Here is a 14664-nt window from a genome sequence, read left to right as displayed (position 1 = left end):
GGGGAGGAGGAGGGACAGTTATAACAAGGTTCTACTGTTCCGTTCAGAGACTGAAATGGATTTCTAATGTCACAGGGCAGCTGGGACTGCACAAAAAGCTGATTCAGCTGAACTGTGTATTCCTCTAAAAAGAGGCATTCAACAAGAGCATTTGAATGTGCTAGTGCTTCCTCAGTCACCTTTGTGTCCTCATTGTGCTGGCTGTAGTAATCATTACCACTCCCCCTGCACACATTCTCTCTCTCTCTCTCTCTCTCTCTCTCTCTCTCTCTCTCTCTCTCTCTCTCTCTCTCAATGGTGCTTATTAAAGATGGTTTACTATTTGATGACACTTTTTCCTATAATCTCCTCACTCAAGGAAAAAAAATGAGAGATGAGATCAAATATACTTTTTTTTTTTTAATTCCTCCTCAGAAGTGAGGGGAGGAGGGTTTCACAGTACAGTTAGCACAGTTTATTTGCAGAGAGCATAATGGTTGTTGTAATTATGTCTAAAACCTCTCTAGGTAAAAGTTAAATGACTGTTATCTTAAAAGTATTATGAGGGTGCTCTGCACCCAAGCTTGTCAGCCTAACTGTCTTTTAGAAAGAATGACATCCTGAACCCGTGCGTTGTTCTGGATTCCTTAGGAAGACAGTGATTGTAATGCCTTCCTAATTTCTTCCTTGAAGTTAATGAGCTGGAGAATGCCAAGGCAGGAAAACTATCTTGGGGACTAGATTTAAGATAGGCTTCAAAGCATGAATTTTTAATGGGAAAGGATAAAATTCCAGTTGGGCATTTAGAGATGAGAACTATAAAATCCTTTCTGGGATGCTCAGAAGTTGCTTAAGACTAAGACTTTAACATTTTTAAGTACCTGGGAAATTCCCTAAGAATAGCTTCCACAGGAAGAGGATACTTCAAGATTAAGGATTAGTACTCAGTTAGTAGTAAGACTTAAATGACTTATCATTGAGCCAAGCCCACGTGAGCGCTGTCTTGTGTGCTCTTTCACTGAGTAGGTGCAATAGCTCTTGTACCCAATTCTCAGAGCCATCTGCTTATTCGCCAGCAAGCATCGGAGGCTGTGAAATGAGTGACCTGAGGAGTAATCATGAAATGGATCAATGTGAACTTAGAAGGAAATCCTTAGTGCAAAGTCCCAGGATTCTCTACTGTATAGTTCCATATTGCTTAAAAGGAGAGAGAGGGAGAGAAACAGAAATGTCTAGATATCTCGTACCCATATGATATATGATACATATATTAAATATACACATATGCATATATACATATTTATAAGTACCTTTGATAAAGAAATAAATGGCTAGAATGGCCCAAATCTAATAAAATGAAATATAATGGAGATAAATATAAATTCAATAAATAAAAGTTGGGGTAGGTTGTGGCTACACAAGTTATTTCTTTCTCTCTCTTTTTTTTTTTTTTGCGGGGCAATGAGGGTTAAGTGACTTGCCCAGGGTCACACAGCTAGTAAGTGTCAAGTGTCTGAGGCCGGATTTGAACTCAGGTCCTCCTGAATCCAGGGCCAGTGCTTTTTCCACTGTGCCACCTACCTGCCCAAATTATTTCTTTTAAAAGATCTGATGCTTCTTGCGGATTGTACACTCAGTGTGGGTCAATTGTACAGTGTGGCAGACAATAAAAACTAATGTAGGGGGCAGCTAGGTGGCACAGTGGATAGAGCACTGGCCCTGGATTCAGGAGGACATGAGTTCAAATCCGGCCTTAGACACTTGACACTTACTAGCTGTGTGACCCTGGGCAAGTCACTTAACCCTCATTGCCCTGCAAAAAACAAAAACAAAAAAAACAACTAATGTAATCTTCTCCCAGAATCAGCTCAAATACTTTGACATTTGAGGGGCAGCTAGGTGGCGCAGTGGATAGAGCACTGGCCCTGGATTCAGGAGGACCTGAGTTCAAATCCGGCCTCAGACACTTAACACTTACTAGCTGTGTGACCCTGGGCAAGTCACTTAACCCCAATTGCCTCACTAAAAATAAAAAATAAAAATACTTTGACATTTGAAATCTTTCCCAGCCTGGACCTATCTTGTCTTTCTAGTCTTCTCATACTTGAATCCCACAAACTCTATGATAGAACAACATTGATCAACTTCTTGATATTTATATGTGATACTCCATCTCCTGACTTTGTTTCTTCATTGAAATTACCCTCGAAATGGCTAGAATGATATCCCTTCTCACTTTTATTTACTAGTTTCCCTAGCTTCTTTCTAAACTCAGCTTAAACCCTACCTTCTGGAAAAATCCTTTCCTGCCTACCCCACTACCTAGAGTATTTCCTCGGCAATTACCCTCCTTTTAGACTGTATATATACTCTGGAAACATGATTGATCATTACATTGACCAGAATTCTTAAGTCTCTCAGAATTATTTTTACAATATTAATGTTACACTATGAATTATTATCTTAGTTCTACTCATTTCACTCAATATCATTTCATACAAGTCTGCCCAAGTTTCTCTAAAACCCTTTCTTTCTTCACATCTTATACCATAGTAGTATTTCATATACTATCATTTGTTCTTTAGCATTCCCAAATTTCTGGGTTTTTTCCATTACCAAAAATAAAAAGAGCTGCTTTAAATATTTTTGTACATATAACAGCTTTTCCTCTTCCTTTGATCTATTTGAGATATAGCCTTAGTAGTGTTATTGTTGGGTCAAAGGACCTAACAATTTAGTAACTTTGTGGAACATGATTCCAAATTGCTTCCCAGAATATCTGGATCAATTCACAGCTTTGTCAATATTGCTTCAATGTGCCTGATTTCCTGCAGATCCACAAACCACTTTTTAAAAAAAATCATCTTTGACACCTCTCAGATCTATGGAAAGGAGAATAATTTATGACCAAACAAGAGATAAAGAATATTATTAAATGCAAAATGGATCATTTTGATTACATTAAATTAAAAAGGGTTTGTACAAACAGAAGCAATGCAGCCAAAATTAGAAGGGAAGCAGAAAGCTGGGAAAGTTTTTACAGCAAGTGTTTCTGATAAAGGCTTCATTTCTAAAAGATATCTGGAACTAAATCAAATTTATAAGAATGCAAGTCTTTCCTCAATTGAGTTAAAACAACTCTGAGATACCACCTCATACCTTTCAGATTGGCCAATATGACAAAAAAGGAAAATAATAAATGTTGGAGAAGCTATGGACAAATTGGAACACTAATGCATTGTTGGTGGAGTTGTAATCTGATCCAACCATTCTGGAGAGCAACTTGGAACTATGCCTAAAAGACTATGGGCTATGCATAGCCTTTGACTCAGTAATACTCAGTAATACATCTATATCCCAAAGAGATCATAAAAAGGGGAAAAGACCCACACATACAAAATATTTATAGCAGCTCTCTTTGTGGTAGCAAAGAATTAGAAATTGAGGGGATGCCCATCAATTGGGGAATGGCTGAACAAGTTGTGGTACATGAATGTAATGGAATACTATTGTGCTATAAGAAATGATGAGCAGGCATATTTCAGAAAAAACCTGGGAAGACTTACATGATCTGATGCTGAGTGAACTGGACAGAACCAGGAGAACTTGTACACAATAACAGCAACATTGTGTGATGATCAACTGTGATAGACTTAGCTCTTCTCAGCAAAACAATGATCCAAAACAATTCCAAAGGACTCATGATGGAAAATGCTCTCCAAATCCAGAAAAAAAGAACTGTGGAATCTGAGTGCAGATTGAACCATACTGTTTCTAATATTTTCTTTCTTTTTTGAGGTTTTTCCCTTTTGTTCTGATTCTTCTTTCACAACATGACTAATGGAGAAATATGTTTAATACGATTTTACATATATAACCTATATCAGATTGTTTTCTGTCTTGGGGAGGAGGGAGGAAAGGGAGGGAGAAAATTTGGAAGCTCAAAATCTTTATAAAAACAAATGTTGAAAACTATCTTTGTGTATAACTGGAAAATAATAAAATACTTTTAAGATAAAACATTTTAAAATTAAGAATTTAATGGGGACATGTACAAAATATTCATAGCTACTCTTTTTGTGGTAGCAAAGAATTGGAAATTGAAGGGATGCCCTTCAGTTGGGGAATGGCTAAACAAGTTGTGGCACATGAATGTAATGGAATACTCATGTATTGTAAGAAATGATAAGCTGATGGATTTCAGAAAAACCTGGAAAGTCTTACATGAATTGATGCTGAGTAAAATGAGCAGAACCAAGAGAACATTGGACACAGTATCAATAACATTTTGTGATGATCAACTGTGATAGATTTGACTCTTCTCAGCAATGCAATGATCCAATACAATGCCAAAAGACTTATGGCAGAATTTTCTGTTCTCCATATTCAGAAAAAAAATTATGGAGTCTGAATGCAGACTGAAACATACTATTTTCACGTTTGTCGATGCTTTTTGTTAATGTTCTTCTTTATTCTTTCCTGCATTTTTTCCTTTTGTTCTGATTAATTTGGAAATATGTTTAACATGATAGCAATTAATGTATAATATATCAAATTGCTTGCTGGCCTCGGTAGGGGGGAGGGAAGAGAGGGTGGGAGAAAAATTTGGAACTCAAATAATATCTTTACATGTAATTGAGAGAAAAAAACATTTTAAAAATAATTTAATGGGGGAAAATCAGCTTTGCCAATATGATGGGCATGATGTGAAACCTCAGAGTTCTTGATGTGCATTTCTCTAATTACTGGTGATTTGGAACCTTTTTCACATGGCTTTATTTACATCCCTTTTAATTTTATACCCTTCTGTCAGAAACCCTAAATTATAGCAGGGGAAATATTTAGCTCCAGGGGAGGGGTAGAATGAAAATGGGTATATTCTAATACTACTGAGAAATCAAGAAGGGAAGCCAAGAATTCCTTTGAACAATTTTTTAAATGCTTTAAAATCAGTATTCTAAACAAACCTTTCAATTTACTTTGCTTCAACACTTCAAAAGAAGTCCTCCCTGCAGGCTCTCCCTCTCCAGATTCAGATCACAACAATTCTAAACCTGCAAAGATAGCCTTAGTGAGTTACTATGACTGACACAATTCATCACCTCTTGATGAACCTTCTGGTTATCCTTGTCTCTGAATTTAGCCAGGCATTCAATCCATCACTGGGATGATCCAAGATGAAGAAAAAGCAGAAAAATCCATCACTACCGGGAGAGGCTTTTTCCTTATACCTTCCCCTACCCTCTTCTACCTACTAAAAGCTTCCCAAAATCCATCTAGGCTAGTTGACTATTTACATGGTTTATACAAGATGGGAGTCACCAACTCCATTGCTTCCATGGAGACGTAGGACCGCCATGCTTTCCTCTTTCACTTATGTGTTTTATCTCTTTTAAAAAATTTTTTTCATGTGTTTTATCTCCACAAACATAGCATGAACTCCTAGAGAAAAGCAACCATCTTCCTTTTTCCATTTGTATCTACAGGACTGAGTACAGTACTTGGTACAGAGTAAATACTTAACAAGTGCATTTTCACTTATTTATCAGAAATTCCCAGAGCCTATGCTTTACTGACACTGCATTTGGGAACTCAGGATTATCCTCACACCCTAATGAGGCAATGGAGTGTTTCAACACTCAGGTAGATCATAGAATCATAATGGCATGTAAGGAGGAAAAGAAAGAATACCATCAAACAAAACCTACTTTTAAATTCAATAAATAAATATTTATTAAGGGTCTACTTTTAAATTGTACAACCAGACACTTTGCTGAGTCCTCAATCACTCTCTGCCTTTAAGGAGCTTATCTTCTATTTTTGGGGAGGAAGGGACATTATATACACAGAAAACATAAATATAAAATACATTCAAAATGAATATAAAGTAATGCCAGGGGAGAATACTAACAACTGGGGGAAGGAAAAACCTAGCATAGGAGATAGTACTTAAGCTGAGTCATGACAGAGGCTAGGAATTATAAGAGGTGGAGGTGAGATGGAAGATTGTTACGGGTATGAGAAACAAACTGTGCAAAGACATGATGAGGTAATAGAATGACTTCTCTTGGTAACAGTAAGTAAACCAGTTTGTCAGTTTGAATTGGACATCATAGCTGCATGGGGTATAAGAACATGCTTCATGGGATCCTTGCCGGTCATAGTAGGAAGAAGGCAGTGTAATTCAAAGGCTACATCTTTGTGGTTAACAGAGAGGTTGAGTTGATCTTCATTTAATCTAGGCAAAAGTCAGTATCCCTGCAGACAGCTATAGAAGGAAGATGAATATGAGGAACACTGAGAAAAAAAAAACTTCACATGAACCTGGTGCCTCCAGAAAAATTCATAATAGATATGATACTTCTAGTCACCACACACGAGTGTATGTACACACACACACACACACACACACACACACTGTCTTTTTCTCTGTCTCTTTCTCTGTCACTCTATCTCTATCTCTCTCTGTCTATGTCTCTGTCTCTTCTTTCTTCTCTCTTCCCTTTCTTCTCTCTGTCTCTCTTGCACACACACACACACACACACACACACACACACACGTGTGTGTACCACACAAACCTCATAGGATCCAAGCCATCGAGGGTCAAGAACATAAAGATACTAGGGAAAATAGCCCTTTTCCTTGACAGCCTTCAGTACTATGACAAGAAAAAGGACCCAGTTGCCAAAAGATGATGTTGAATCTATATGTTCATCAGTCAGTCAATCCAACAATCTATAAACATTCATCAGCAACCTTGATCTCTTGGAAGTCCTGCTTCTTGCCCAACATAATGAGCAACCAGTTGTAATGGGGGTACTAGAACCTGCAAGATGAGTTCCCTGCCTATCCAGGATGGGGAGTAGGGGCCATATAAGCCCTAGTTTAGCATCTCTACATAACATTTAAGTTTCACAGCAGAGATTCTTGTTTGAGGGTTCCTCCTAAATGTCCTTTTCATTAAAACTGTAGGTAATTGTAGTCATACTAGTGTTCTCCACCTATTTCCACAAAGGTTGATCAGAAGATAAGAATTGCTATCTAGTAACTAGGGCATTTTGGGACCTCATATCAGCTTTAGCATCTAACTTATTTGGGGGTCCAGAAAAATCACAGACTTTTCCCTTATTTTCAGAATTTTCGTTGTTGTGGTGTTCTTTTTTCTTAAAATGTCTATCTCGTAGTCAACTTACCTATTTTCTAGATAAATACATGGAGGAAGAGCAAGGGGAGTGTTGCTTTCAGTTTCTTTAAAAGACAGTATGGTATAATCAACATAAAATGTTAGTATTTGTGCTCTCCTGTTCCTGTATCTTCTGAGATCAGTGCTTCATTTATGCTGCATGATGATCTCTAAACCTCAAGATGAGAATCACTGAAAATGTTGACTTTAAAAATTGATTTCCCAGCAATACTATACACCTACTCCCTTATTATGCAGCTGACTGGAAACTCCAATGGGTGAAAAGTGTGAACTTTCAGAAAATAAAAATGATTCAGAGCATCTATAGATGGGGAAAAGAGAGAAAGAATCCTTTTTCATTTGATTGTCTACACCAATAAATTACAATGTCAATGGGGAAGGTCTTTAGTACAGTCACCAGAGTTCTGAGCACACTATGATCACATGTAATTCAATAATTCAACAAACATTTATTAATCACCTACTGAGTACAAGGCACATACACAGGATATGGTGTTCAAAACCTTATTGATGTAAGCGGCTCTGTGAAAATCCAGTTAAGATCCTGTTACCTAAGGCAAGTTCAAGCATTGACCTTTAAAGTTTCATACCTGGCTGTCAATGACACTGAAAGGCATTTAATATGGGATTCTGTGTCAAATTCAGTCAACATTTATTAAATGGTAACTGTGGGCTGAGCACTATACCAGGCACTGTGCAATTAATCAAAGGTGGAGAAGTGTTGCCCATGCCTTTAAGCAGCTAAAACTAAAGTGTTTTGTAGAGCTCATTTCACTCATAAGAAAGCAAGTGTGATTTTGACCCCTTGGAATTTTGAATGACATGTATACCAGGCAAGCATTGGATTAGAAGGATTTCATCCTTATGAAATGTTACAGTATCCATTTAGTTCCAATGTTATTCATATCTCTATCACTTTAAGTTAATGTGGATAGAAATCCTAGCCATGGCACTGAATAACCTTGGGTAAGTAATTTCTCCTCTCTGGGCTCCAGTTTCCCCATCCTTAAAGTGGTGATAAATAATGCATGCACTACTTATCACTGATGGTTGTCATGAGGATAAAATGAGATAATGTATATACAGTATTTTGTAAACCACAAAGTGTAATATAAATGTAAGCTATTTTCATGGTTGTTTATTATTTCAATTTCACAACCTCTGCCAGGTATCCTAAATTTAAGCTGTAGAAAGCATTTAACCCCAAAGAGGAATGATAAGCTACAGATGCCATGGTTCTTGTCTGAAATCAACTTACACACTATTGAGTATTGTGTTACATTCTGGGCACCACATTTTAGGAAAGACCTTGATAAATTGGATAGTGCTCAGAAAAGAGCAATGAGAATGGTGAAGGACCCTGAGATTTTACCTAAAGAGCATTAGTGAAAAGTAGGAGTGTTTAGCCTGGCAGAGACACATTCATTTTGCCTTTGTATCACCAGCAGGATCCTATAAAATGGCCCAGAAAAATATATCCTGGTTAAGTAATTAGGGCTTTATGAATATTTGTTGACTGATTGATTGATTGATTGATTGATTGATTGAAAAGAGGAATCATTGCTTGGACATGATAGCTGTTTTCAAGATTTTGAAGAGCTATCATTCAGGAATACCAAATAGACTTGTTCTATTTTATCTCAATAAAACAAGGAGTTGTTGCTGGAAATTTATAAGAGATAATTTGAGGCTTGATGTGAGGACAAACTACCTAATAATTTGACCTAACCAAAGTAGAAGAAGCTGCCTTGAAAGGTAGTGAGTGTCCCTTTAATGTAAGTCTTAGAACAGAGACTGGATAATCATGTATACTGTAGATGTGAGTTTAATCAGAAAGGTGTTAGACTAAAGAGCCTGTAAGGGCCCATCCAAACTCTAAGATTTGGGGGGGGGGGCGCAGCTAGGTGGCACAGTGGATAAAGCACTGGCCCTGGATTCAGAAGGACCTGAGTTCAAATCCGGCCTAAGACACTTGACACTTACTAGCTGTGTGACCCTGGGCAAGTCACTTAACCCCAATTGCCTCACACACAAAAAACAAAAACAAAAACAAAAACAAACTCTAAGATCTTGTGACTCTGTGATCATTGTCAGCAAAGTCCCAAAATATCCACAACTCTGTAAAAGAAGAAAATAGTGGCAGTGTTTAATTTGTTAAGTGTTAGCTTGTTTAGTGAAATTTCACTGGAAGATATGCATGTTTCTGGATCCATTTCTGAGTCAAATGAGCAGCAAAAGGGTAAACTAAATATTTTTTCCAATCCCCACAATTTCTCCAACATCTCTAAAAGACTACAGGATTAACAGAAAAGAAAGAAGTTCTCAAGAATGGATGAACACAATCATCACAACATAAGAGTAAATAATTTCTCCAGGAACACCATGAAAAAAGCCATGGCCCCTGATGTAGTATATAAGTAATGGAAGAGTTTAAGTATCCCAGGCAGTGAGAGCAGCCACCCACTGACCTGAGACAGCTGTTGGTATTTATTCCAAAGCTTTATTCATTAGGTAAACAGTGACATATAAGATAGACTAGGAGCCAGACTATATGCTGGTGATGATTATATTTGCTCACTAAGTTCTAAGGAAGCCGGAACGATTTTTATGGATTTAAGCTAAAGAATTTAGAATGGGATCTTGAATCTGGAACACTTCTTCTACAGAGGGTAGACTTGGGGTTTCCTCCTTTTCTGCCACTGTGTGTTAATAGTTATAATTCTCTGGAATTTCCTTCTATATAGTTAAAGGCTCAAGGGATTTGCCTTTCTATGTATGTTGGGTGTCACAGGGATTTCAGAGGCATAGTTCTGTTCCATCTTTCTGAGAGTGGTGGCCCCAACCCTATTAAGTGAAACAGTCCATGGGTCCACTAACTCGTATGTGCTTGAAAGTATCAGCAGCTTGGAGCTCCCTGCCATTGCTCAAAGAGGCAGCATTGAGGCATAGTCTGGTAAAACAGTCATCACCCTGTAGGGGGTAGAGTGGAAGGGTGTGGAAAGAAGGTTTAATAAGTAGATCAAATTCTGTTCCGTAGCAGCAAATATTCAGATATTACTAAATCATGTAGGTTTGGTGCAACACTACAATAAGAATAATGTAACAATAACATTCAAAAAAACCTTGATAAACTTGAAAAATAATGCTTCATTTGTTCTCCTTCCCAATCAGAATATCTTTACATTAGACCAAATATAGATTGACATTTGATGGGACATATATAGAATAATGGAAGATTGGCTAAGCATTATAAAGGAAGAAAGATCAGAGAGGGCAGATGTTATATTTGACCACAGCTGAATATGTCTGGAATGTTGTGCTGTTGGCACAAAAAGCCAACATGATACTGGGACAGAATGAATGTGATATGCAAGAATATGGAAATAGGACTTCCACTGTGGAGGTCTGACTTTTATTAAAATGCAATAACCAGGGGGCAGCTAGGTGGTGCAGTGGATAAAGCACCGGCCCTGGAGTCAGGAGTACCTGAATTCAAATCCGACCTCAGACACTTGACACTAGCTGTGTGACCCTGGGCAAGTCACTTAATCCCCATTGCCCTGAAAAAAAATGCAATAACCAGTTTGGGGGGCATCAAACCCCACAAAGAATGTGAAGAAAGTGGGTATGGTCAGGAGAATAGAAGTTTTCAACAAGATAAAATATTGTTTCTCGAATGAAAGGTTATAAGAATTGCAGTTTTGTAGTCTAGGAAAAGAGAACCAAAGTGAGACAATTATTGCCTTGAAAATCCTCAGTGATTGCCCTCTAGGTCTATGGAAGAGGGAGCTCAGTTGGCAGGAAAAAACTTTTATTTAGGTAAAAAGACTTTCTTGAACAACTGGAGTAAAAAAAAAACTTGCTAGAACATAAAAGGACAATGGGGGATTAATTCTTTAATGATGGTGGTGTGGGGGGTGATGATTTACAAACTGGTGATAGCTCCAGTTTGTAAAGCTCTGTAGTTTACAAAGTTCTGACCTCACAACAGATCTGTGAACTAAATAATACAAGTGTCTTTTTATCCGCAGAATCTACCAACACATAATAAACACTCAATAAATACTTACTGAGTAAAGTATTATTATCCCTATTTGACAGATGAGGAAATCAAGATTCAGAGAATTTCGGTGAGTTATCCACAGTCACACGACTGATAAAATGGAAGAGCTGAGACTCAAGCTCACATCTTCCAAATCTGTGTCCAGTGTTTTGCTTTATTTTTCCCATTACACAATGCTATCTCTGTGACAAGAAACATTCAATAAGAGAAGAAATAACCTTCTGAAAAAATGGTTTAGGAAGTCAAGCATCTAGACCAATAATGTCTCAAGGTTCTTGAACAACTAGAGTAAAAAAAATGCCAGGTTATCAAAGGAGGTTTGGGTGAATTTCTGACAATAATAATGATAACTGTAATAGTAATATATTTGTCTCTTGTTCATATAGCTCCGTAGTTTCCATTTCTGTTACTTGGTGATTCCAAGTTGCACTTCATTTAATCCATGCCTTGTAAATAACATAAACATAAAACCCGTATCCTTCTGTGAATTAGCTGAGAAACACAGTTGGTTAATTCTTTTTATCTTCCTATTTCTCCTCTCCTCCTGCTTTCGTTCTTTTTAACAATCATTGTGTTTCTGTGCAGTTTTCAGTAGAGAAACCTTATCTACCTTGCTTTGGATATGAAAAATGAGTGCTTCACAGTAGTAATATATGGATTTTCTTTCCCTTTCTCTCTAGAACTGAGGACAACAAACTACTTCCAGCCTGCACCCAGAATCAGTGAGTAAAGTCTCAATACTTACTATTTGAGTCACAGATAGTTATGACTATGAATGATCACAATTTTTCTTTCTTGTCACTTTTACAATGCTGGTTTGTCACTTGAAATCATGGTTTAAGCCATCTCATGGGAGCTAGATTAAATAAGTGACCCTTATTCCTATAAATAAGTGGCCCTAAGAAGACAGAATCAGGTTCATGAACAAGCCTTGAAGAAAGTATTTTAAAGAAATATGGGTTTTTTTGACGGTGGGGCAATGAGGGTTAAGTGACTTGCCCAGGGTCACACAGCTAGTGTCAAGTGTCTGAGGCTGGATTTGAATGCAGGTCCTTCTGAATCCAGAGCTAGTACTTTTCCCACTGTGCCACCTAGCTTCTCCCTAAAGAAAGATTTTTTAAATTATAGCCAAGATTTTGAAGTCAAAGGAAATAGAAAAACTAAAGATAAACTAAGTGGTATTTAGACATGATGATATCTAAATATGTCTGTTTTGGTATATTGATATATATTAGATATAATGATATCTAAATGTAATAATATCTAAGGTATATAATAATAGATAAATTTATGAGTTCATTATTTGGGATGCTTTTCATTTTTCTGTATCAAATGTTCAATAGCTGAGTTTGAACTTTATTCTCATATGAGTTTCCCTAAGCCATCCACAGCAGCAAAGAAATATGTTTATACTAATTCAGAAGTTGGGATAATTCCTCTTGATCTGGGCTGAGAGTTACCACTGGATTTTCTATAAGGCTTTATTTGGCAAATTATAGAGAACACAGTATATTTTAAAAGATTATATAATTTTAATGGCTTTTACACATAATTTCAGCACAAATGGATGCTTTCAATTACAAATTGTTTTGATTGATCATCGAAATAGACATATGGAAATGCTTTGTTAGCATAAAGAAAAGCTAAATCACTGACAGTGACAAAATTTCCTTTGTCCTTGTACTACACTATGATGTCATTGGTGTGTCTCCTCTGAGACCTCATCAATATGGGAATTCCCTCTCTTGCTAAAGATGAAGACCTATGCATTCCTACTCATGCTATGATATTCCTTTCTATTTCTTGCTTGATCATCCATGTGCTAGAGTCCTAGGCCTTATAACATTCTGTAGTATGAGTGTAATACTCAGATTGTCCATTTATTATCCCTTACTCTCCTCATATGACCAGCCCACTTCCTTTTATGGTTATCTGTCTCCTGGGAAAGATATTCTTTATGTCACCTCTTACATGCAAATACCCTGGTAATATGCTATAGCCAGCTCTGTGTAGTTCCATTGTTCTTTAAGCCATCTATGAGTGTAATACAAATATAGATAAACTCAAAATATATCGCATATAATTTGGGGAGATACTAGCAACTGGGAAAATCGGGAAAAGAGTAAGAAGTGACACAAGTCAAAATCTCAAAGAAACTAGAAATTTCAAAAGGCAAGAAGGGTTTGCATCCCAGCTATGTACAGAGGGCTGAGTGTGCAGAGGCATAAGGAGAAGAGAAGGGTTATCATTTACAAAGTAAAGAAAGATGATTAGATTGGGTGAAACATAGGGTACATATGCCTACAAAGGCAGAAATGGAATCAAACTGTCAAGGACTTTAAATGTCAAACAAAGGGTTTGTCTTTTATTCTCGAAGCAAAAGGAAGACCCAGAAGCTTTGCATATGCTTTGGATTGGCTGATATGTGTGGGTATTGTCTCCTTCAATAGAATGTGAGCTCCATGAAGGTGGTAATCATTTTGTTGTGGCCCGGTGACTAGCAAAATGCCTAGCACATAGTAAATGCTTCATAGAGGCTTTCTGTTGTTTTTATTTGAAGATTTCGATGTTTCTATAATTCACACCTGTATAGCAACAGCAGAAGACTCTTGACGATGGGCATTTGTGTCAGAGACCAGCTTGGGATCATTACAAGTTTTCTTGATTAATAATAGCTAATAATAACAAATATTTATATAAGCTCATACTATGTGCTAGGCAGTGTGCTAAGTACTTGACAATTATTATATCATTTAGTCCTCACAACAACCCTGGGAGACAGGTGCTATTAGTATCCCCATTTTGTTATTTCTGTTGTTGTTCAGCTGTTTCAGTTGTGTCTGACTCTTCCTGAACCCATTTGCAGTTTTCCTGGCAAAGATACTGGAGTGGTTTGCCATTTCCTTCTCCACCTCATCTTACAGACGAGGAACCTGAGGCAAACAAGATTAAGTGACTTGCCCAGCTTGTAAGTGTCTGAGGCTAGATTTGAACTCGGAGAAGAGTCCTCCAGATCCAGCACTCTATCCACTGTGCCACCTAGCTGCCCCACTTGCAGTCCAGCTCATTCTCTTCTAGGATCCTATTCAATCCTGGTTCTAGCTCACTGTCCATCTGCAGTACCTATCTAGGATATATTTACTGATAAAGTTCTTCAATGGGCTTACTTTTCAATTGCATTTCATAGTATTGGAAATAAATATTTTTATGGATTTGCTTTTTCATGTGCGAATTGAATTTTAAGTAGTCAACCTCACTGAGGTCTGTGATTTTCCAAGACTTGATGCAAGCAACACAATGCCATCTGAAAACAGGAACAGTTGGAAGACACCACCATCTACAACACATTTTTCATGCCAGTGATCAATACCTTTGGAGAACAGAGAGGGCTCTGATGCCTTGTTTGATCTGCATTAA

The 14664-nt window shown here is 37.3% G+C and overlaps 1 protein-coding gene across 1 annotated transcript in view; it reads left to right on the top strand.

Moving 5' to 3' along the window:
• The window catches only part of CHST9 (carbohydrate sulfotransferase 9), a 361943-nt gene that overhangs the window by 202227 nt on the left and 145052 nt on the right, over positions 1 to 14664 (top strand). Inside the window, exon 3 of the mRNA XM_043976762.1 lies at positions 11928 to 11969. Within this exon, the coding sequence (XP_043832697.1) occupies positions 11928 to 11969 (42 nt within the window). The remainder of the gene's footprint in view (positions 1 to 11927; positions 11970 to 14664) is intronic.

This window comes from Dromiciops gliroides, chromosome 1, assembly GCF_019393635.1.
Source record: "Dromiciops gliroides isolate mDroGli1 chromosome 1, mDroGli1.pri, whole genome shotgun sequence".
Taxonomy (NCBI): Eukaryota; Metazoa; Chordata; class Mammalia; order Microbiotheria; family Microbiotheriidae; genus Dromiciops; species Dromiciops gliroides.
The sequence above is the reverse complement of the archived record's forward strand: the minus strand, read 5'-3'. Positions and strand labels throughout refer to the sequence as shown.